The sequence below is a fragment of the Acanthopagrus latus genome, chromosome 7, assembly GCF_904848185.1.
Source record: "Acanthopagrus latus isolate v.2019 chromosome 7, fAcaLat1.1, whole genome shotgun sequence".
Taxonomy (NCBI): domain Eukaryota; kingdom Metazoa; phylum Chordata; class Actinopteri; order Spariformes; family Sparidae; genus Acanthopagrus; species Acanthopagrus latus.
The window spans coordinates 13330722-13351795 of NC_051045.1; the positions used below are offsets into that span (position 1 = coordinate 13330722).

At 41.2% G+C, this 21074-nt stretch overlaps 2 protein-coding genes across 3 annotated transcripts in view; one reads left to right on the forward strand and one right to left on the reverse strand.

Moving 5' to 3' along the window:
* The window catches only part of cacna2d3a (calcium channel, voltage-dependent, alpha 2/delta subunit 3a), a 138428-nt gene that overhangs the window by 110179 nt on the left and 7175 nt on the right, over positions 1-21074 (forward strand). For both annotated transcript variants that reach the window (XM_037104963.1, XM_037104964.1), the window contains 7 exons: positions 11613-11674; positions 12124-12168; positions 12264-12326; positions 15179-15249; positions 17322-17397; positions 17519-17571; positions 18807-18862. In XM_037104963.1, coding sequence (XP_036960858.1) covers positions 11613-11674; positions 12124-12168; positions 12264-12326; positions 15179-15249; positions 17322-17397; positions 17519-17571; positions 18807-18862 — 426 coding nt within the window. The remainder of the gene's footprint in view (positions 1-11612; positions 11675-12123; positions 12169-12263; positions 12327-15178; positions 15250-17321; positions 17398-17518; positions 17572-18806; positions 18863-21074) is intronic.
* LOC119023210 (leucine-rich repeat and transmembrane domain-containing protein 1) lies at positions 1451-7310 on the reverse strand. Its single transcript, XM_037104966.1, has 4 exons — positions 6735-7310; positions 4261-4645; positions 3953-4158; positions 1451-2726 (listed from the first exon to the last, which is right to left on the reverse strand). The coding sequence occupies exons 1-4, from the start codon at positions 6769-6771 to the stop codon at positions 2194-2196; spliced, it is 1161 nt and encodes a 386-aa protein (XP_036960861.1). The 5' UTR covers positions 6772-7310; the 3' UTR covers positions 1451-2193.

Here is a 21074-nt window from a genome sequence, read left to right on the forward strand (position 1 = left end):
CTGCAGTGATGCCCTGGTTTGTCTGAAATTGTCGTGTCGGTGTTGTTCCTACGACATTGTCCTTATGTGACAGTATTTTTATGTGGAGAACTTGTTAAAAATATGTGAATTGATAATTAAAACAACATTTGTCACGTCCAAAATGATTGTTTTGTTTATATCCGTGTAAGAATTCTGACAGTTGGCTCCAGTTTCTAACAAGGTCCGGCTATGACACCATCATGTGGTATCTGTGTTTTGTCAGCATCCAGAGTGTTGGTAAACAAGTTGCCCTGTGAAAACAACATAGAGTTAGCAAATCAACCTACTGTTAGCAATGTTAACATCGCTAGCCAGCATTAGCAGTGTTAGGTAGTGCAACAAACTGGCAGCCACTTGAAGGGGCAGATGATCTGAACAACAGCCGTGTTTTGATGTGAATGCCATGCAAGGGGGGAGATGAGATGCCAAATTTATTGTCTGAGTGTTATTAATAACACCTTTAATGTTGTTCCAGGGTCATCATTGCAACTCATGGGACTAGGATTTGTAGCTCGTTTGGGATATATTGTTATACTGTTCATTTGATGTTTTTAACACTCTGTCTCAATTTGGCTAAATTTAGACAACTATAATAACTGATTTAGATTTGGTCAAAGAGGTTTTGGATTAACCACATGTAAGAAAGGCTTTCCTCATGTGTGTGTTTTTCCAGTCTTTTTCCCATGTCATAAATCTATGACATCATAAAAACATGATAGCAAACACTGATCATTACATTCCAGCAACAACACCAGCATGACATTACAAATCATGTTCTCCAGTTAAAAAAAAGTTTGTTTCTCAAACCCCAACAAGTGTCACATCATCGTCATTTTAATAGTCTTGTGAAAATTGAAAATGAAAATTGCATTGCTGAAATAATCATTCCCACAAATCATATCCCAGTCATAACATCTGCTAAAATATTCTGGGTGATACTGTGCTACTGTGTCAGCAGTATATTAAATTGAGAGGGGCAAAAACACCCATGCATGTGAACTTATTTCAAGATCAGCACTCGAACACTTTAAATGAGGGGTAGTTTCTTGCTTTTTGAGGAGTTGATATACTATCTGAGGAAATGCTTAGTTTACTATAAATGGTACCTTTTCCAGCATGTAAACATTGTGACAGCAGATGTGACATCTTGTTCTTTCAAAATACCCCTCTTTTAAAGATTCTTACTCAATTTGCTCCTTCTCAAATTAGTCGCCAATATACATGCAGCAAACAGGTAAAATGTTCCCCTTTATTTTATATAATACATACTAAAGGACATGACTACCATTATGTGATTAGCTTTAACTCACAAACAAAGCTTTAAACTGTAGATCCGAAACTGTGTGTTTTGTGGGTTTGACTGTGTGCAGCAGGTTGATGAATTTATGAACCCGTAAAGTCGGAGAAAAACAACAAGGCTGAGTCCAGGTTGTGTTGTTGTTTTCGTTTTAGTTTGTTTCATTATTGCTTCAACGAATCTCCCCTTCAGTCGTCAGAAAAATATCCTCTATGAAAACATATTTCTTCCTCAAAACTAAATCACGTTATTAGGCACAAACTCTTAAATTCTCTATAAACATGTGCGTACACACACACACGCACGCGCACACACACACACACTCAAGCACAGATGAAACACCGACACAAACGACGACTCTTGTTCTCACGCTCTCACATTAATGATACAAACAACTTGGAACAGAACTTAACTGACAGCAGCTGCCTACTATGAGTTTTCAAAATGACCTCAAAATCACACTCAAAAGAGCAGAAGACAACCAAACTCTGATGTCTATTTTTTTTTTTTTTAAATACCAGAGCTTTACTATAATACCTACAAATACACAATTATAAATATATAGCGATTTGTTCATATCTGTGATATGCATTTCTAGGACAAAATGGAATTGATTCCTTATGGGACTCTTTGGCCTGCCCCTCAAACCCGCATACAGTAGAAGATACTCTTCTCATCAGTGCATAGTCAAATACCTGTGGAGTTTAGCTACCCAAGTCTCAGACAGGAGGTGAACATACACACACTCACACATAAAGAATGTCCCTCTCTTTCTGTTTTTTTCTCATGCACTAACACGCACATGGCACCCAGAGAGGATTAGGTTAAAGGGTTGAGGCCCAGGTTTTTATGTCCAGGGTTCATGTTATCGTCTCCTAGGCGATAGCATTCTCCAGTGGTTCCTTCTCATCTGCCGTGGCATGATCTGCCCTCTGCGCTGCTGCCAGCTCCTCGTTCTTCTTTAGCTCCCGCTGATATTTGGCCATGATAGCAGCGTAGGCGCAGCCGTACACTGCTGCAGCCAGCATCATCAGACACACGATCCCACACACCACGCCAGTGATGATCACTGTGGCGATTGCGTGGCGCAAGTTGACAGGCCGATGCCGCTGCTTAGGTTCACACTCTGGAACACTCCCTCCCCCTCCACCTCCTCCCCCTCCTCCCCCACCACCAAATCCCTCCCCCATTGCCATGGGGATGTGGAGAGCGTGGCTGGAGGGATGAGCATGGTTGCCATGGGTGTGGCCTCGCAGTAACCTCTCAGATTCCAGGTGGTGTATGTTCGCAAACAGGTAATGGTAGCTTGTGGTCATGCAAGCATGGAAGAGCTGGTAGGGGACCTTCTGCAGGTCTCTCTCTCTCATTTCTTCTGGCTGTGAGCAAATCACCTCATCCACCACTCCACCTTTGGATCAGAGGTAAATAGTTGGATCAGAGAGGGATGATAGGAAGGAATAAGGAGGCATGCATCAGTCAGCTGTTGTGGACACCGTCATAATCATCATAGCTGAGTCTGAACCAGCCTATTACTTAAAATATTTAATAATCTAGGGTGCTATGTCTTATTTTGATAGACCATATTAGCAATATAGTGATATGATTAAAAGCTAAACCACAGGAGCCAAAAGAACCAGGCATATTAGAGTGCTAAGATAGGACTGCCCTCTGTTTGTCCCGTAAATCTCTTTATTATTCACCTCTCCTCTCCGTAACCATGTTGAGCTTGCTCGGTCACACACCGCCTGCCTGATTAACCACCAGCTTTCCATTAAAGCACACATCCTTGTATCTGGTTCCATTGTTCTGTTTAGCAGTAATTAGAATTTTCAGCCTTTAAGACAAAAGCTGTGTCAGGGTAGCACTGGCATGTAGGCGGGCCAGCCAACTCCAGAGCGAGCCTAGCTTTCACTGTGCAGTGGTTATTTTGTTATCTAATGCATGCTAGGGTTGGTCTAGCATAGAAAATAATGTAGCCTGCAATTTAACTCTTAATCACCCGTGTTCCCTCCATCTCTGGCTGCAGAGATCAGCACCATGGCTGGAGGAGCTGCTGCATAGAGTGTCTAACATCACAATGTCTCACAGGAGATTGCTGATGCTGCATGGCACTTTTTTTTGCACAGCTTCATGGTCAGAACATGTTACAATAAAGACACTATGGTAAATATTGTAAACTGTCACTTTCACACTATCTAATACAGAAACAGTACATAGTACTCATCAGTTGGTAATAATAGTGTAACAGCCGCAACAACCTAAATTCCTTCCACGGCTAAAACCAATAACATGGAACACACACACACGCATGCATTCCATCGACTTTAATATCTGGACAGAGCTTTTAGCCTGATCTTAACTCCACTGTGTCGATCTCTCCAAGGACAAAATATATAAACACTATATCCATTTGGGGTCTATTTTAATCCCTGAAAGAGTCTCATTGTGTGAACTGGCATACAGTCCTGGCATTTTCTACTCTGGTACACTAGTATTTTTAGGATACTCAAAGGTTAGTATTACCATAATATATTATTAACATAATTTTATGGCAGGAAAGGCATTAAGATGGACAGATGCTGGAAACATTACAGACATTGCCCAGCTATAGCCTGAAGCTACAAGTGGTCTAACCTTTAAAGATGTAGCTCTCCAGCCAGAGTTTGAGGCCCATGAGCTGGCAGTCACACCTCCAGGGGTTGCCTCGAAGTGTGAGGCTGTCCAGGCGGGTCAGAGCCTCCAACAGGGAGCGATCCACTCGCGTTAGCCGGTTATGCGCTAGCCCCAGGTGGCTTAGGTTCCTCAAACTGTCCCCCATGGCTCCGGGAAAGCCCCACAGGCTGGAGAAAATGACATGGCAGGGATATAAGATACAGTGAGTTTACAGTGTGCCTCGAAAATGGGTGAATGACAAAACATCTGATCCAGTTTTGTTGCTTAACCTGTTGTGTGAGAGGTCAAGGTGTGAAAGCGAGCGGATAGGTCCAAGCAACCGCTTGTCAAGCTCTCTCAGGTTGTTGTTGGCCAGGCTGAGGCGCTGTAGAGTTCTGAGACCCAGCAGAGCAGTTGGTGAAACGGACGTTATAGAGTTATTAGACAGATCGAGAATGCGCACAAGGGGTATTTCTCGAAAAGCCATTGAGCCCAGGCCCCTGATGCGGTTATCTTGGAGATATAGTTCTTGGGTGTCTGGATGCAGTCGTCGGGGGATGTCATACAGGCCTCGACCCCGGCAGTCTACTACTTTGGTGTTGCTGTTGCAGACACACTCCTTTGGGCAGCCGTGCGACAAAGACAGGAGGGAGAGGAGGGCACACGCCAGTACCACTGTGGAGACAGGGGGATGCAATATTGGATTAGATGTTTACAGCTAAATCTAAAGAAAATACTGCTACAGATCTATATATATATATATATCTATATATATATATATATATATATATATATATATATATATATATATATATATATATATATATATATATTTCTTTAAGTTGAAGTTAAAGATGGGATCTCCTTCATTATTACCCAAGACTACTATTACATAACTGCATGGGCTACATTCAAACCACACTGCCATCATGGCCACCATCTCTGAAGTAGATAAATGCCACATTATGGCATTATGACATACATAAATGTTCATATGGATACAGTTGAAAACGAAGTCTTCAGAAAACGGTTCACTTTGTTTTTGCTCACATAGCGCTGTTCTTTGTCTGATAAACAAGAAAGCAAACTTATTACTAATATGCCAACTCCCACCTCCCACCCTCCCTTAGACAGTGGCCCTTGGTGACTTCACCAAAGCTTCGTAACCCTTCACCCACACTCCACCCACTCACAAATCCATACACAGCAGATATTGGGTGTCTGATTCCCTTTGAGATGACTTCACATGTCCATTGCTTGTGGAACGTTACAACAGTATTTATAGCACTGGCTTGACTAGCTCGAGGCTGGATGAAATGAATCTCAAGCCTGAGCATGTAACTAGCTCACAAGTTAGACTCCTAGAACCTGAACCAATAGCTGCATTATGTGCATGTCTGTAAACACAACAGCTAAAATGTTCTTCTGACTGCTGCAGCAGCTATTTTATATATATATATGTATATATATATATATATATATATATATATATATATATATATATATATATATATATATATATATATATATATATATATATATATAAACATATATAAACATATATAAACATATATAAACATTTTCCCCCCTAGAATCTTTACCTAAATGATGCCTTTGTGATGAGGCAACCATGATTCTCACATCACTGTAACTTATATATTGTGCAGCTATTAACTGTAGTAACCAAACTCAGAATTTTGATATTTACAATATTATTGATGTACTAATACATTCAGAAATAGGTCCCTGGAACACTGTTAAGGTAGAAAGGTGGCAGGGTTAGCCAAGTATAAACAAAGTAAAACAGTATGAAATTGTGTTGTCCTTTAAAATCAAGTGTGTTTATTTAGTTTGTTTAGCCATAAAAAATCAGTCAGTGGAGATTTTTCTCTTCTGATTAAAATTCCTTCCCCAAAACTACATAGTGCACCTTTAAATAGGACAACACAATCCAATTGTTCAAATGCTGTGGTCACACATGGAAAATGTAATGTGTTTGCTTCCATATTCTTTATATAAACTGCTACTGATTAGACTGACATCTACAAGCATGTAAAAATCACCTTGTCCGCCTGGCTGTTCAGGCTGCCAGGTTTAGAGAAGGCGCAGGTGTTCCCAGGTCTAATCTCAGGTGTTAGTTCGGTACAGAGGCAGTGTTGCTGTTATGATATTGCTGCAAAAAAAACCCCATCAGAACATGGCTGGGTTGAGATTTAGCACGCTAAAGTGCAAAGCTCTGTGTTAATTGCATCTTCGCCAGTGCACGGGGAGAGTGTGAGTGTGTATGCAAGAATGCTTTCGATCACACCTGCTCACACATGTGTGCACTTACTCATAAACAAACTCATATGCATACAATGCATACGTGGACACAGATAAACAGCATCAGCCCAGTGGAGCGTTGTAACAGCAGCTCTGGAATGAGGTCAACGCAGGAGAATGGCTCTTTGCTCTGATGTGTCCCTCCAGCCCCAAAGTACACACACAGAAGCTTGCAATGACATGCACACACAGCCCACATTAAGTACCACTTCAAATCAGCTGTGTAGCTGTGTCAATAACGGGGAACACTCAGAAGCAATTTTGATGTACAGCTATAGGCTGTAGAAAAGTGTGATCGTAAAGCTGCCATGTGTGTTGGGTCCACTCAGTTATACAACAGTTTATACAACATACTGGTCTCAGCAGCCCACCTTGCCATGTAAATATGCAAATACACACACGCGTACACACAAATGCATTCGTGTCGATGTTCTTCCCCTACCTCTCATATCTGCCAGTCGTCCTTGGGCCACTTGCATTCGATCTTCTTTTAGCTCCCCCTTTGGATTCTATCGACTGTCATTGGTTGATGATCCATTAGCCATCATTGGGGTTGTCATGAGCTGTTCTGACTCTCATCTGTGTAGGTGGATATTTTCAATAGGTATGAATTGGAGAGGCCAAGATCAGCAGCAGGAACCTGTGTTGCCCTCAGGATCCCCAACACTGCTGGCGAGGGCATGAAACCCCATCAGAGCGGGCAGATCAGAGCACAGAGCTTACTGCCAGCCAGTCTGGGAATCACTGGAGTTAGGGAGCTCTGCCTCTCTCTCTCTCTCTCTCTCTCTCTCTCTCTCTCTCTCTCTCTCGCTCACTCTCTCTCTCTCTCTCTCTCTCTGTAGCTCTCTCACTCTCTCTAAACCTCTCTTTCTGTCTCTTGTATTTTTCTTCACGCAGTATTTTTTGCCTTTGTTTCTATTTTCCCTGTCTTCTCACTTGATTAGATTTTATTTCTGCTCCTCTGTTGAATCCAAATCCACACTGTGACCTCTGTGTGTGTGTTTGTGTCTCTCTCTCTCTCTATCTCTATATCTCTCTTCATGTTTTGCTCTCTGGCTCTCCCTGTCCCCAGTTGTATTGGTGAGTGTGACGGTGTGTCAGCTCCCAGCGGACAGCTGTGCCTCTTAAATCACAGCGTACACACACACACAAAACACGTACGCTGACATTAACACTGCCTCTTATTGCTCTGGCAAGAGTTGAGCAAGACAGAATTAGATCTGCGTTGTGTTGTGTTGCGCTGCGCTGCATCTACACAAACACTCACACATTTTTTCAACATGCAGTGAACACAGTCGGAGGATGCCCGTTGCTGTGGCACGCTCTGATGATGTTATGCACGAGCCGTGGGCAGAAGGGCTGGCAGAACACGCCCCCAGCACAGCAACACAAAACGCACGAATGCACACTTACACATGCACACACGCACACAGCAGGATATTAAGCTGTTGCAGTAAATGTACATGGGTTTTTTCCTTATTTTATATATTTATTTTATTTTGTGCATGTAAATGGATTGACTGTTAAGCTGATATGAGCTCATGGGTCGCTTGGGGGAGACACAAAAAATGAACAAAGGAAGGGACGGGGAGAGATTAATGATCAAATCATTTCTAACGATGGAGTATGATTAAGCTTACACGCTGACCTTGGCATGTAGTACCCTCCCTCGTATTTGCCCTCCTGTCCATCCATATTTGTATCCTTTCTTTCTGCTGAAGGGCATGACAATTATTTTCATTATGTCATATACAGTAAAAACTGAGGTCAATTTGTGTCTTCAGCTTATATTTAGTTAATTTATTGTGGTGAATGTGTGAAGATATCAGCCTAGGGAGGAATTAATGCACACCTGAAGATGCTTTGAAAACACATGAATGCACCTCACGTGCACGCGTGCGCACACACACCCACACTTGCATCCACACTCATACATGCACGCTTGGGTGCTCATGTGCAGCTACATAGGAAAATACATCCTCAAATGTGTGATGACACCTTTCTATTGGCTAAAAGCCCATATGGGTGATGTGTACAGACAGTCTGTTGTGTTTGTGCTGCACCGTCTAAAAATGTTAACCATCAAGTGAGAGGGGAAAAAAAACAACATGCCCTACTATTTCCTCCTCTGCAGATTGTCATAAATTATCACCATGTGGATCTCCCGTGACGCATTTTATGCATGTGGCATGAAAGCCTCGAGGGCAATCTACAGAGATGTTTTGCATGATTAGAATATTATCTTTTTTATTAAAAAATAAGGCGCATTCACTGCCAGATAGTTTTTTAAGATAATTTGAATTTCTTTGCAGCACCGATTAGTCAAGTCTCAATTTTGTCTCAATAAGAGCGCACAGGAGAGGAGAAGTCGGGGAAGAATCCGACCCTGTCCTCAGATTCAACGCTAGTTACAAATCAGACAGCCCTGTCAGTTTCTGTGACACTTCTATGTCGGTTTCTGTTTGTCCTAGAGGTGTTTCTGCTGTCACTAAGACGTGAATTGATGTAGAGAAACACACATATGAGATAAGGATAAGCATGTACCCACACAGGCTCAGATGCACTCTGCTGCTCTGATCGATGTACACATTTGTACAATCCTTATTAGAATCCCAAATACCTGTAGGATTTAAAGCGTTTGTCAGCTCTCCCTAGCTGGGATTGTTTCCGTTAGGAGATTGGTGATGGGGAAGGATTTGGAGAGGATTTGATGTCTCTTCATCTTTGGACTTATAAACCCAGCTCAGGGCATAAATAGCCCCAAGTTCTTAAATCATAGCTAGGGAAATTAAATGTTCCCCCGTAGTACAGAAAATTCCCAAGCATTAGAGAGACAGATTTGGGCTTTTGTCTTTTTGCGCTGAGCCGACTTCCAGGTGGCAGCCAACACCAGTGCACTTTTAACCCGAATGCAGTTTTGCAAAGCAAGCGCCATGTACTGCTCATACTGGATTTATGTTTCAATGAATTATTTTTCCTTGCTGTATAAGAAACTAAATAATATCACTGTATAATATTGCATTATTCGCTCTAAATGGACAACATTAGATGTCACATGTCATTTTCACATCTTTAGATTATTTGAAGGTTCCATGTGTCAGGAGTCACAGTATTTTCCGACAACTTAATCAGACCTCCTTATCTTTTTTCCCGTCTCAGTCCCTATTTGCTTTATTTGCACAGCTTTTTTATTTTACGGTAGATGATCCTGTCTTTTATTGGCTTAATGATCTAGGTTCTCCCTGGTTTTGTACCATGTGTGTTTCCATTGCTGTTGCCCAGCATCTTAAATTAGCCTCTCCTCCTGGGTTTTCCATGTGGGTGTAGAAATGGTGGGCTGCTGAAAGGATCTGGCAAAGCTTATGACGGGATAATCTGCACCTGTTCCTCTGGGCAGGGGCTAAAACAGGCCACAGCAGCGCCCCGCTGCACTTAAACAATCACGCAAACACACAATCACACTAAAAGAACTGCAGGCCAATAGAGTATTTCTCACTGATAATGTTGCCTCCATGTGTTGACATCCAATGAAGCTTTTTGTAGTTTTTTTTTGTTTTAAACCACTGCTTCAAGCTTTAAGTGAGGTTTCTATTTATAAAAAGACAGATCCAGATATTGTTCCTGACTCTGTTTAATATTGCAAGACTATTTTGTTTATTTCTCAGGGAATAATATGTGGATCCTGCTGAAAAACATCAGGGGTATTTAGGTGGCTGGCATCTGTAAGTGAGTGCAATTTGATGAGGATCCATGCTGGCTCTAGCAGAGTTAAATATGTTGTATGGCCATTTTTAGTTATATAAATATGTTAAATATCAAATTGACACACTGGATTATATTAATCATGAGGCAGTAAGACAACACTGACCTGATATTTGTACTAACACAACAGTAAGCTATTGATCCCAATCTGGTATAATATTGCCTCTTTTATAGCTTCCAGTTAATGGACAGGTTATTATGCACTTTGAGATCATACAAACATGATGCATTAATTGTAAGATACCTTCACCTACAAATCCATAATTGACAACATAACTAGTTTTTGCAAAATGAATTAACTTTAATTTTCAGATGTGGAACACCCAGACTGGAATGTGTAGCCTGGACTGAGATGCTCTTTTAAAAGTAAAAAAAAGAAAGGGACCAGTCATTGATCACAGTAAATTATATTATTTTGCAGTCTGAAGACAGTTTGGCCCTGCTATGCTTTTGTTTGTGGAACTTGTTGTAACCATATATTTTACATTCCTTCGCATTCTGCCTGTTCGAAGTGTTTTTTAAATCAAGTGTGTGCTGTTCAAGCCACCAGAGCCTCTTGAAAAGCGCCTCTTGCATTACGCACCTTGCATTACATTTTTTGCACTATTTCCTGTTAGTGTGAAATATCTTCAGACTGTTAACATGTAGACAGCAAACAAAGGATTTTTATTGTTTGTGTCTATAAATTCCTTACAGTAAATCCGATCAATCCACTGTACTGGCCTTTTAATGTCCCAACTCAAATGACCACATTCTCTTCCATTCAGTTTACTACCTGCGGCTGCTCTGCATTTGTATGACGCTCTAAAACGTTCTCCTGGAAAGACTTACAGACCCCCAAAAGCATGGTAAACCCCCTGCTGAGAGAAAGCCAGGGTCTGAGTCTTAGTAGCAGGGGGTAGAGGGAGAGGAGGACTAGGAGGAGAGGAGGGAAGTTAAAGCCTGTGGTGAATGTGTCAATCTTTCCTCTGCAGGCTCTGGAAAAAAAAAACTGACACATTTAATGTCAGCGACTTTTTTTTTTTTCCCAGTCAAGGAATTCTGGTCAGATCTGTGCATTTAGGGACCTGCTGGGATGAAGCTTATGGGAGAGAGAGCCGCTCTGTATACCAACTCTGGAAATGGCTGTCGGGGTAACAACAGGGAGGCAGACTGAGGAATGGGATGGATTTCATGTGGGCACGGGGAGAGCGCTCTGGTTTAGAATCGTGTGAAACTCCTATTTGAAGTGTGGTTAGAGGCGTCTGTGAACATGTGAGCAAATAGCACAGTGTTATGCACACATACACTAAGCCTTCCAGAGAAATAAGCTGACACATGTATGATGCAGGGTGTAATTGCTCTTTTGGCCCATTTTGGCCAGCAGGGTTTTGGTGCAATGGATGTGTTCCCTCACTATGGGGTTAATGAAAGATGCACTTTGACACTATGTGTACAGCAGTAATATCTCTCTTGCCTGCAGGATGACTTTGTGTGTGATACAGATAACAGTGCACTGGCACACAGAGCACACGCATGTCCTGTCACTACATCTCAGTGACTGTGTTCTCTCTTTCAGCTGTGGGCATCCAGATGAAACTGGATTTCTTTCAGAAGAAGTTCTGGACAGCCAGCAGACAGGTACACGTGGATACACACTCAGCACAATTCAAAGGGAAAAAGAAGCATGTTTGTACATGTTCTGATGTTGTTTAGATTTTTTCGGTCAAATTTTAAAGGTACAGTATGTAAGAATTGGCCAGTGCTAAGCTTGGGAAGCGTTTACGTTTACACACCTAGTGGGAGAGCTTCCAACCAGGACGGGCTGTGACTAGCTGGTCATAGCATGCTAACTTTAGTAGATATCACTGCATCACGATACATTGACATCATAACATAATATTACATATTACACCTTCAGCACATAAACGTCATCAGTCTGTTTCCTTCCATGTATTCATCTGAAAATGATTTTAAAAGACAGTAAAGGTTTTTAGCTGACAAAAGGAATCAGTGTTCTCAGCTAAACAGCCCAAATGTTTGCTTTGACCCGTCGATACAGTGCGCAGATGTGTTTTCTTATCTTACAGTGTGCAGCGTTAGACGGGAAATGCTCTATAAGCTGTGACGACGAGGTCAGTCTGCCTTCCTCTATCTGATCAACCAATCTTGCTTTTGTCACTTCAACTTCTCACAGCTTTTTTAAACACTTTTTTTTTCTATTTTACAGAACATTAACTGCTACCTCATTGACAACAATGGCTTCATTCTGGTGGCAGAGGACTATACTCTGGTAAGACATTGACACACAAAGAATCAGATGATATTTTGTAATAGTCTGCTTGAAAGTAGTCATACTTATCATTTTCAAATGTATTTTTATTAATTGTCCATTTACGGTACAGAATTGTATTTTCTGCTTATCACAAACAAGGCCGAACATGGGCTAGCTACTCCATAACACATCCAAGTTGTTGAGTCCCCGTTCCACCTCTCGACCACTCAGAATATCCAACCAAGGCCTCGTACTGTGAGTCTACTCTGCGCCCTCTGAAAATCCAAGGGTGACTGTGCCTTTGCTGTTGGGGCTCTGTCACTCTGGAACAGTCACCCCCACCTCAGATCTGCTGAGCCTGTGCACAGCTTTCCAAAACTTCCTAAAGCCCATTTTTACAGACTTGCTTTCCTGATAATGTGGCTTGACTGTATGTAATAAAGACTTTGTACTATTTCTTTGAATTGTTTTACATGTATGCCATCTATTTATCTGTATCCTGTTCAGCAATGTAACTTAAGGTCTTTTTTATAAATACATGGCTAGGCTTTTTTGTGAATATACCCGAGTCAAACCTTTGTGTAAGTGCATAATTACGACAAAAATGCACTTTGCAAAAGATTTACTGTACTTTCGTTTTTGGGTCAAACTGGCGCTGCAGGCACTTTTACGCTAGCATCGAAATTGCTGTTTTTAAAACACTACAAAGGTTTGACACAACATGAAACTTTGATTGTAGTATCGAATAACACATGAACACGTGCATTGAGAACATTTTTCGTGTACACAGAGTTTAGAAAGTGTTTGAACTACTCACATTAGCAGACGCTTGTTCCGCTAGCTGCCCTCCTGCCAGCCAGAAGTATCGCTCTTAACATGGGCGAGAGTTAAGGTGGACCGCTCCTAAAGCTGCTGCTTCTTATATTTGCTGGACCCTGCCAAGTAGCTTCAAACAGTGTTTTTATAGTTATTTCATAGATATTGCAAGTATTCAAATTTGAGTTTGAATTTCCTTCCCCCAAACTTATTGCCCCTTTGATAGACACAACTGTGATTGTCCCAAGTGTGAGTATACAAGTTATACTGTATGTAAAAGAGGTTTAAGATCACATCAGAGTGCATGTGAGGAGTCACTGATGAACATGTTGAACTCCAACAATGATCTAAAAATGTATCCGCCTCCCTTTTTATGCAATATCCTTCTGACGTCTCATGCATAGAGTTGTTTCGACTGCTCTCAAGGAGACATGATGCTGCCCTAGCAGATACCCTCTGCTTAGCCGTCACCAGACATGCTGTCACTCCGGCTCTGGCTCATCTGGAAGCCAGTCCGCTGGCTGTCACTGCCCTTCCTTTCCCCTGCATGTTCTTTTCACGTGTCTCTCACTCTCTGGCTCCTCATTCCATCTTAATTTGGAGGTGACAGAGGCGGGCGGGGGGTAAAGTTTCCGTGTTTTCAAGTTGTTTCATGTGATTATATAGTGAAAGTGCTGTTTGACTTAATAAGGTAACATTAATGTGATCCGGCAACGTTTTGTATCAAACTTGCGAGTGGATTTGAGTTGGGCTTTTGGGGCAATTCCACTCTGTTTTTAGGAGGTTTCGGGGGCGAGATGCGGCTGGTTGGATTCTCCGCCTCACAGGTGTCAAGAAAATTACAATGCAGAGGGATGGAGGGTGCATCTTGCCCTCCCGTTCCTAATGGATGCTGATGGTTTGATTGCTTTTCTCCCTCTGGGGTCACCTGGCCTGGAGAAGTTTGGACAGTCAGGAGGTCTGAATCATGTTAGTTGAACATGGGTCCTAATAATCCTTGATAGTTGGGAAAAGGCTGTGAAAGTTTTTGAAAATAGAAATAAACTGACAGGGGCCATTGAAAGTGGTTGAATGTATATATTTCATGGAAATTGGAGGCTCTTTTTATTTTTGTTACTTTACGTTAGTAAATAGGACACATTCCACAGTCTGCATGTGTCTCCTGTTGTTTTTTTTCAGAATCGAAGAGTGTTCAAGCTCTCTCTCTTTTTTAATGTTGTCTGTTAGCTCTGTAAAGCCTGATAGTTCTTATTATAAAAAATCTCGGTGTTGAAACAGTAGTTTTCTCTGATCTGTGTCTCAAACTGTGCCCTCTTGGATCCCTGAGTTGAGGGATTTGTGCCGAGGAAGTCTGAGAAAACACCTTGAATTTGTTCTTTCAGAATGTGTGACCCTGTTCGTTATGCTGTTTACAAATAATTGTTAACATAAAATGAATGGACAATGTAATCAATGAGTGACTGGAGTCATTTATCAAGGTTCTTGAATATATCAACACAACTTCAGCAACGTTCAAGGTGCACGGAGAAAGCAAGCTGTCTGAAAAGGTCAAAAACCTCAACAACAATTCTTGTGTGCAGAACTCAATCGAGAGACCAAAGTCTGGTTCTTTATTTATATTTGGCTAGCATGAGGGGATGAGGTGGTTGTTCTCTCTGAGGACAGTCAGAAACCGCCTCAAATGTATTTGTTTAGTTTGAAAATGACCAAATATTTGTTTGTGCTGTGGGAAGCTTAATGTGTGGTAAATGTCATTCATAGTTCAGTCCTTAAAAATCCAGTAAGTGCAACTGAATCACTGATTATTCTCTTGGCCACATGGTGATTTGCAGAACAGATAAAGGGAGGATGTCAGAGGGATGGTGCCTGCATGCTTTAGCGTTTGGTAATTAACCGTTTCTCTCATCCAGTTTGATCTGGACAGCTGTTTTACCTGTGAGAACTTCTAGCATTATAAACACATCATTTTTTTAGGGGATGGTGGTTTTACATTTACATTTTGTTATGACTTGTTTTATTAAATTAAATAAAATCCCTTTCCTCTCTTTTCTCAGACAGGGAAATTCTTTGGAGAAGCAGAGGGAGCTGTAATGAGTAAGCTTCTACAGATGGGATCTTTCAAGAGGTAAGTATTTCAAACTGCATGTGTGTGTGGGTGTATGAGTTTCTACTTATAAGTGCCAGCACAAGTGCATGTTTGAGTGTGTGTGTGTGTGTGTGTGTGTGTGCGTGTGTGCGTGTGTGTAGGCATGTGTGTAAATGTATGTGCATAATATCAGGCAGGCCACAGAATGAGAGCATGTCTCCCCTCGCGCTGACAGCTCTTAACTTGGCCAATCGTGTTGAGCTATTCAGCGGTGAACTCCGACCCCTCGCTCAGCAGAGTTCTCCGTACGGGGATTACAGCAAATCTTTTCCTGAAACGAAGGAATTAGGCAAAACTTGAAGTCACACACATGTAGACACATTCATGCATGCACTGCTTGTTGCCGAGCTGTGTCTCCTGGAAAACGCCAGGAGCGGTGGGTGGCGACTTTCTTGCCGTCAATTCGGAAATTTTACCCGGGAGGATAACTTTCCCCGTTTAAGAGAACAGAAGTGCAGAGAAATAAACAAAGACACATATTGTGGTTTGACATTGGAGTTAGACTGGTTAAATCTAAAAAATGTTGAAATCTTAAGAGCTTAGTTGCACAGTTCAACGTTAAATTTACGTCCAGATAGAAGCTCCACTACATTTCTAGCGTTGCATTTGCATTCAGTCGTTCCTTTGGGATGTGGGCGAGGAGATTTTAGCCACACTGTCTCAGTGCATAAAAATCATGGGTGACAAATCACCGCACAAGTCGACAACCACGCCTGTTTATCATCGGGATGAAGCCCAAAAGCTGACAGCGAACAGTTTACAGTCCCACTCATAAAAACAAAGAGGCCTACGAGTGCCTTCACTGAATCCATTAAATGGCGGATGGTGAGGGATTGTTCAAAATTAAGGACGACAAATGATGAATGAATAATACGACTCGTGTCGGTGAAGCATTAGCATGATGAGTAATACAGCTCATAGGTTCTAACACTAATAAATCCAGTATGATCTGTCTTAACCAAGTGCCATCTGCTGGGAATAAATCTGCTCAAATGCGGCATGTTTTTTTGTTTTTTTTGTCTTGATTAAAAAACATTAAAGACATTTTAAAGTGTTCCACTTAAAGTTGACACAAGCTGGCAGCCTCGATTTATCTGTCAGCGTCGGGGCTGCCAATGAAGACGTGCACATGCACAGATTATTTTGAATTACTTCAGGTTTATCCATCTTTTTCAAATGAGCGATGGTAAAAGAGGTCGATGAAAAGCTCCCATGCAGAGAAAATGAAGGCCACGCTCGCACAGTGTCCACACAACTATGCAAACACACACTCATAGACATAGATATTACACTGGTCTGAGTTTGCTGCTAACACCATTATGTGGCCTGGCTTAGTGCTAATTGGTTCCTGGCTGTGTGTTGGAGCCGTGTGTCACCGGTTCCGCGACTGAGGTTTGAACGTCGCCTCAGGCAGCGGATAGACCGGGCCGACTCAGGCATTACACACATGCTCACACACAAAGCACTGTCAAGGCTATGAGAAAGACTGTCCAGTGTGTAGGTGAGTCTACGTATGTGTGTGTTAGGAAACCCTTCAATAACCTCTTGCAGACAGACCCAGACCTCACACCCTCAGGGTCTAATAAGCCTTTAAATCCTCTGATATCCCCCCCAATATCCCCAAATCATCTGCACACACACACACACACACACACACACGCACACGCACACGCACACACACACACACACACACACACACCTTACTACATCACTTTGAGGAACCTCTCGGGAAGCTCTCTGCTTTCACTCACTTTCCTTTTCCCATTCTTGCCACATCCATCCAATATATTATCCGTAGGTAAAGCGCCAGTTATAGCAGAGGTGGGATCTTTGCTTCCTGCTCCCACTCAGCCGACCAGAAGGCCCCGCGGGCGTGTAATAGTAGAGATAATGTGTGAATCAAGGCTTATTTCACCTTATCCGGGAATGTATCTTCCCTGACAAATGCATTGCTTATTAAAGTCAAATCTGTGAAAACATTCCCTCTATCTTTACCTCGTTTTATCTCTATTTCTGATGTCTCACTCTCTGTCCCGTCTTTATCTACTCAGGGTCACTCTGTATGACTACCAGGCTCTGTGCTGGGTTTTTTCAGAGAGCAGTGACAGCGGCCACACACTGTTGGATGTGAGTACTGCATTTTTTTTTTTTTTTTTCACTGTGCACATCGACCTTTGCGAAGTTGGAAGAAAACATTATATGTTTTTAATGTCTGATCAACTGTTTCCTCTCTCTCTTTTTTCTTTAGCCTTACTTTGCTTTCTTTTCTGCCATGAAGTGGATCCTGACTGAGCTTGTCATGTAAGACTTTCTGTGTATGTGAGTGTGTCTTTTTGTCCGTTTGTAACAGCACACGCTTGCCGCACACATGCGCTCTCTTGAGGACTCGTACGGTGGCCTCCCCTGTCAGATGAGGTTAACCGTGTGTTTGTGACTGCACGTCAACTGTATGTTTGTTTACGAGCTCCTCCACATGTATGACGACTTGGCCATCGGTGATCACGAGCTGTAATGGCTACCTGATGTTTCCTGTTGTGCGGGTGCTCCCGCGATGCCATGTTGTGGTTGCAGAGTCTCCCTGGGTGGTCTGTTGTGGCCACAGTGCATCATGGGAGGTTCGAGTTGTCTGTGCTGATTTTACAGGCTGTCACAGTGCGGAAAGTATTAGTGATTTTTTTTTCTTTTTTTTTTTTTCGATTTATGTGTTTGATTTTCCAGGCATGCTTTGCTACGCTTTATTTTGTCAAGATATGAATTATCACATATGAGTCAGTGGACTATATGTACAAGTTAGAACCATTCAAAACTTTGAAGTTATTAACTTTGTAAGATCAGAACTGCAAGGACAAAATCAAAACCCAATCATCTGTATGCACAAGGTGATTTATGATTTTACTGGTTTGGAAGAGTCATACAAGAGTGAAGTGGAAAAAACAAAAAGCTCTGATCTATCTATTAAATTGATTCACCACTTAAAGGTCCACTCTGTAGTTTTAAGATCATGTTATATATACTTATATTTGCCACCACCTTTTTAGCTTCAGTGTTTTTCCTCTGAGGACAGCTTGTTTATTAAGTTATAGAAAAAAATACATATTTTAGGGTTTGTATTATTACCTCATTAATATTGTAAAGGGTTAACATCCTGAGTTTGAATTTCTTCTCCAAACTACAAAGTGCCCCTTTAACTCACATCATAAATTTAAGATTCAGCCCAAACCTGAATGGTCTGGAAGGCGTACCATTAATTCACATTTGCCTGAAGATATTCAAGGCCCAAAAAAAAAGGTTTGTCATAATTTAATTGATGATTTGACTTTGAGGCATCTGTGGAGTATATAAACCCGGTGGGACTGTGTCAATGTGCAGAGTTTCATATCAGTGCCATGTCTTCCTTTTCTCACCATTGTTGTAGAGGAAACTTTAATCTTTTATGTAAAACATGGTTTGAGTGCAGCAGAGAGAGTTACAGTATGTCTTATGTAAGCATGTGTTGGAGTGTATTGTTATGGCTGACGTTTCCTCCATATTTTTAGATTCCTGGTCGAGTTTAACTTGTACAGCTGGTGGCACTCTGACCTCACAGCTAAAGGTAAGGATGCACACTTCAGTAATCTGCTTGTTCGCTCTCACTCAAGCGCACACTCATATAAAAGTACACAGTTTATACTGTAGTTTTAATGATAGTTTGTATACAAAAAGCACCGTTTATGTACATTCCTCGTGAATTTGATGCATGCACATGTCACTGTATAATAAGTACTATAATAGCTGCTCAAATTAATCATCAGATTTTGTTTTGAATGTCTGCTGAAGTTGAGAATAGAAAAAATTGTTGGTTTTTGTATATATGATCATTTTAACTCACAAGTTTATGTTGTTGTGAGGATTTTATATATATACACACGCACACATTTATATTGTATTCATTTTAATTCTTAAATAGAATCCTTTACAAATTAAAAACTGTTTTTTTCTGCAAAAAAAAAAAATCTCAGTAGCAGTATTCATCATAGACCATCATTGTATTTTAAATGGGTCTGTATATACTTATTTATTTATGGTCTTTAATTTCAGTAAAAAATATAACCACAGGAAAAACAAAAATGGAAAAAGTTATTTTTTCATTCAAAGGTACAAAACAATTATTTTCCTCTTTTGTAAAACAACAACAACAAGAAAAAAGAACGGGAAAACAAAAATGAGCAGAAAACTATTCTTTATCCTAATTGTTTTGAACTTAAATGTTAGGGTTATAACTCAACATATCCATGGGCAACAAAAAACAAATAAGACTTTATTTTCCAGTTTCATAAAGAGATTGTTTTAATTAAAAGTAAACAGTGCTGTCTCACTAAGAATAGAGAGAAAATAAATTTTAAAATGTCTCACGTCTGCTCAGGTAAAAAGTACACATAATATAAATGTTATTTTTATCCGCATTACATATTTATTTCTCAAAGAATAACGACAAAAACATTCACTGACGCCTACACTGTCTGTTTTTTGTACAAACGCTTGAGTTCACATGGAGAAAAGTTCATTTCATACAGTATAAACAATCAGTGTTCTCACCACTGACCTTCTGTCTTCATGTTCGCCATCTACCCTCCATTTCCTCCCTGGTCTGCGTCAGTGTGACCACTGGAAAAACAGAATAAAGAGGCGCAATCCAAACCCTAAAAGTAAAAATGGCAGAACACAGAATTACCTCGAGTGACCTCAGTTTCAAGAGAAAGTGTGTGTGTGCATATTTGTATTTGTTTGTGTGTCCAGAGGGGGTTATACTCGATGGTTTTATGATCTGTAAGGATGTGTGTCATATTGGAAGTGGTAGGACTCAATATCCGCTCTGTAACAGGAGTTAAAGGCTTCTCTCTCTCTCTTTTTCTTGCTCCATCTCTCCCTCTCTGGTTTTATGCCTTTCTTTTTTCTTTTTCTGTCTCTCCTTCTTCCACAAGCGCGCACACATCCACATACGATTACCGCCACAGCTCTGAATTCCGTGTTGCCTTTTGCTTTATGGAGTGTTGAATGCTGTTTGCCTGTCTGAAATTAAAGCCTCAATAAGCAGCATTGCATTGTAGTAATAATTCCAGCCAAAACTAATATGAAAATATTTGAACGTGAACATGGGGGGGGGGGGGACCACAAAATGAAAGTCTATAAAATGCTTTCCTTGCACACTCTTATCCCGAATGAAGTGAAGCTGGCCATCGTTGCTCGCCAAGCAGTCGAGACAATTTCACAGCTGGCTAGCCTCAGGTCTTAGCAGCACTTTCTATATCTTTTTACAATAGAGACACAGGCCTGTGACACACAGCTGAAACACCCCAATTTAGCAGCCCGTAACCCAATCTACACAGCCTCTCAGCCTGAACTAATCCCAGACGTTTATACGTGTAGGCTGCATTTCTCACATTCACAGAGTTAATATACAAACCACATATACACACGTACACACACACACGCACGCACATTAATTTTTTTTCGTGCAACAATGCTGCACTGCTAATTAAACCGCTCCATTTGAATCACACACATAATCCACCATCTTTAGAAATCTGTGCCAAGCCGAACTTGAAAAATAAAACAACATGTCTTTAAATGCAAATTTGGATTATATCAGTGGCCGCTTTACTAAGCCAGCTTCAAAAGTATTGACTCAAAACAGTGGATTTTTCCATCCTGCAGACTTGTTTGAAACCTCTGGGTGGCAGGAGAGTTCAAGCAATGTTGCATAAATGTCTGGCCTAAATTTTCACTGGAAATGTATCAGGACGAGATGCAGCTCTGGTCCAGAA

Bases quoted from the DNA above. Each gene is read 5' to 3' on its own strand.
- LOC119023210 (XM_037104966.1), bottom strand. From the start codon at position 6,771: ATGCAAGTGGCCCAAGGACGACTGGCAGATATGAGAG. The intron at 4,159-4,260 runs GTTAAGCAACAA...CATTTTCTCCAG, and splicing joins CTTGACCTCTCACACAACAG to CCTGTGGGGCTTTCCCGGAG. The intron at 2,727-3,952 runs GTTAGACCACTT...TCTGATCCAAAG, and splicing joins GGAGAGCTACATCTTTAAAG to GTGGAGTGGTGGATGAGGTG.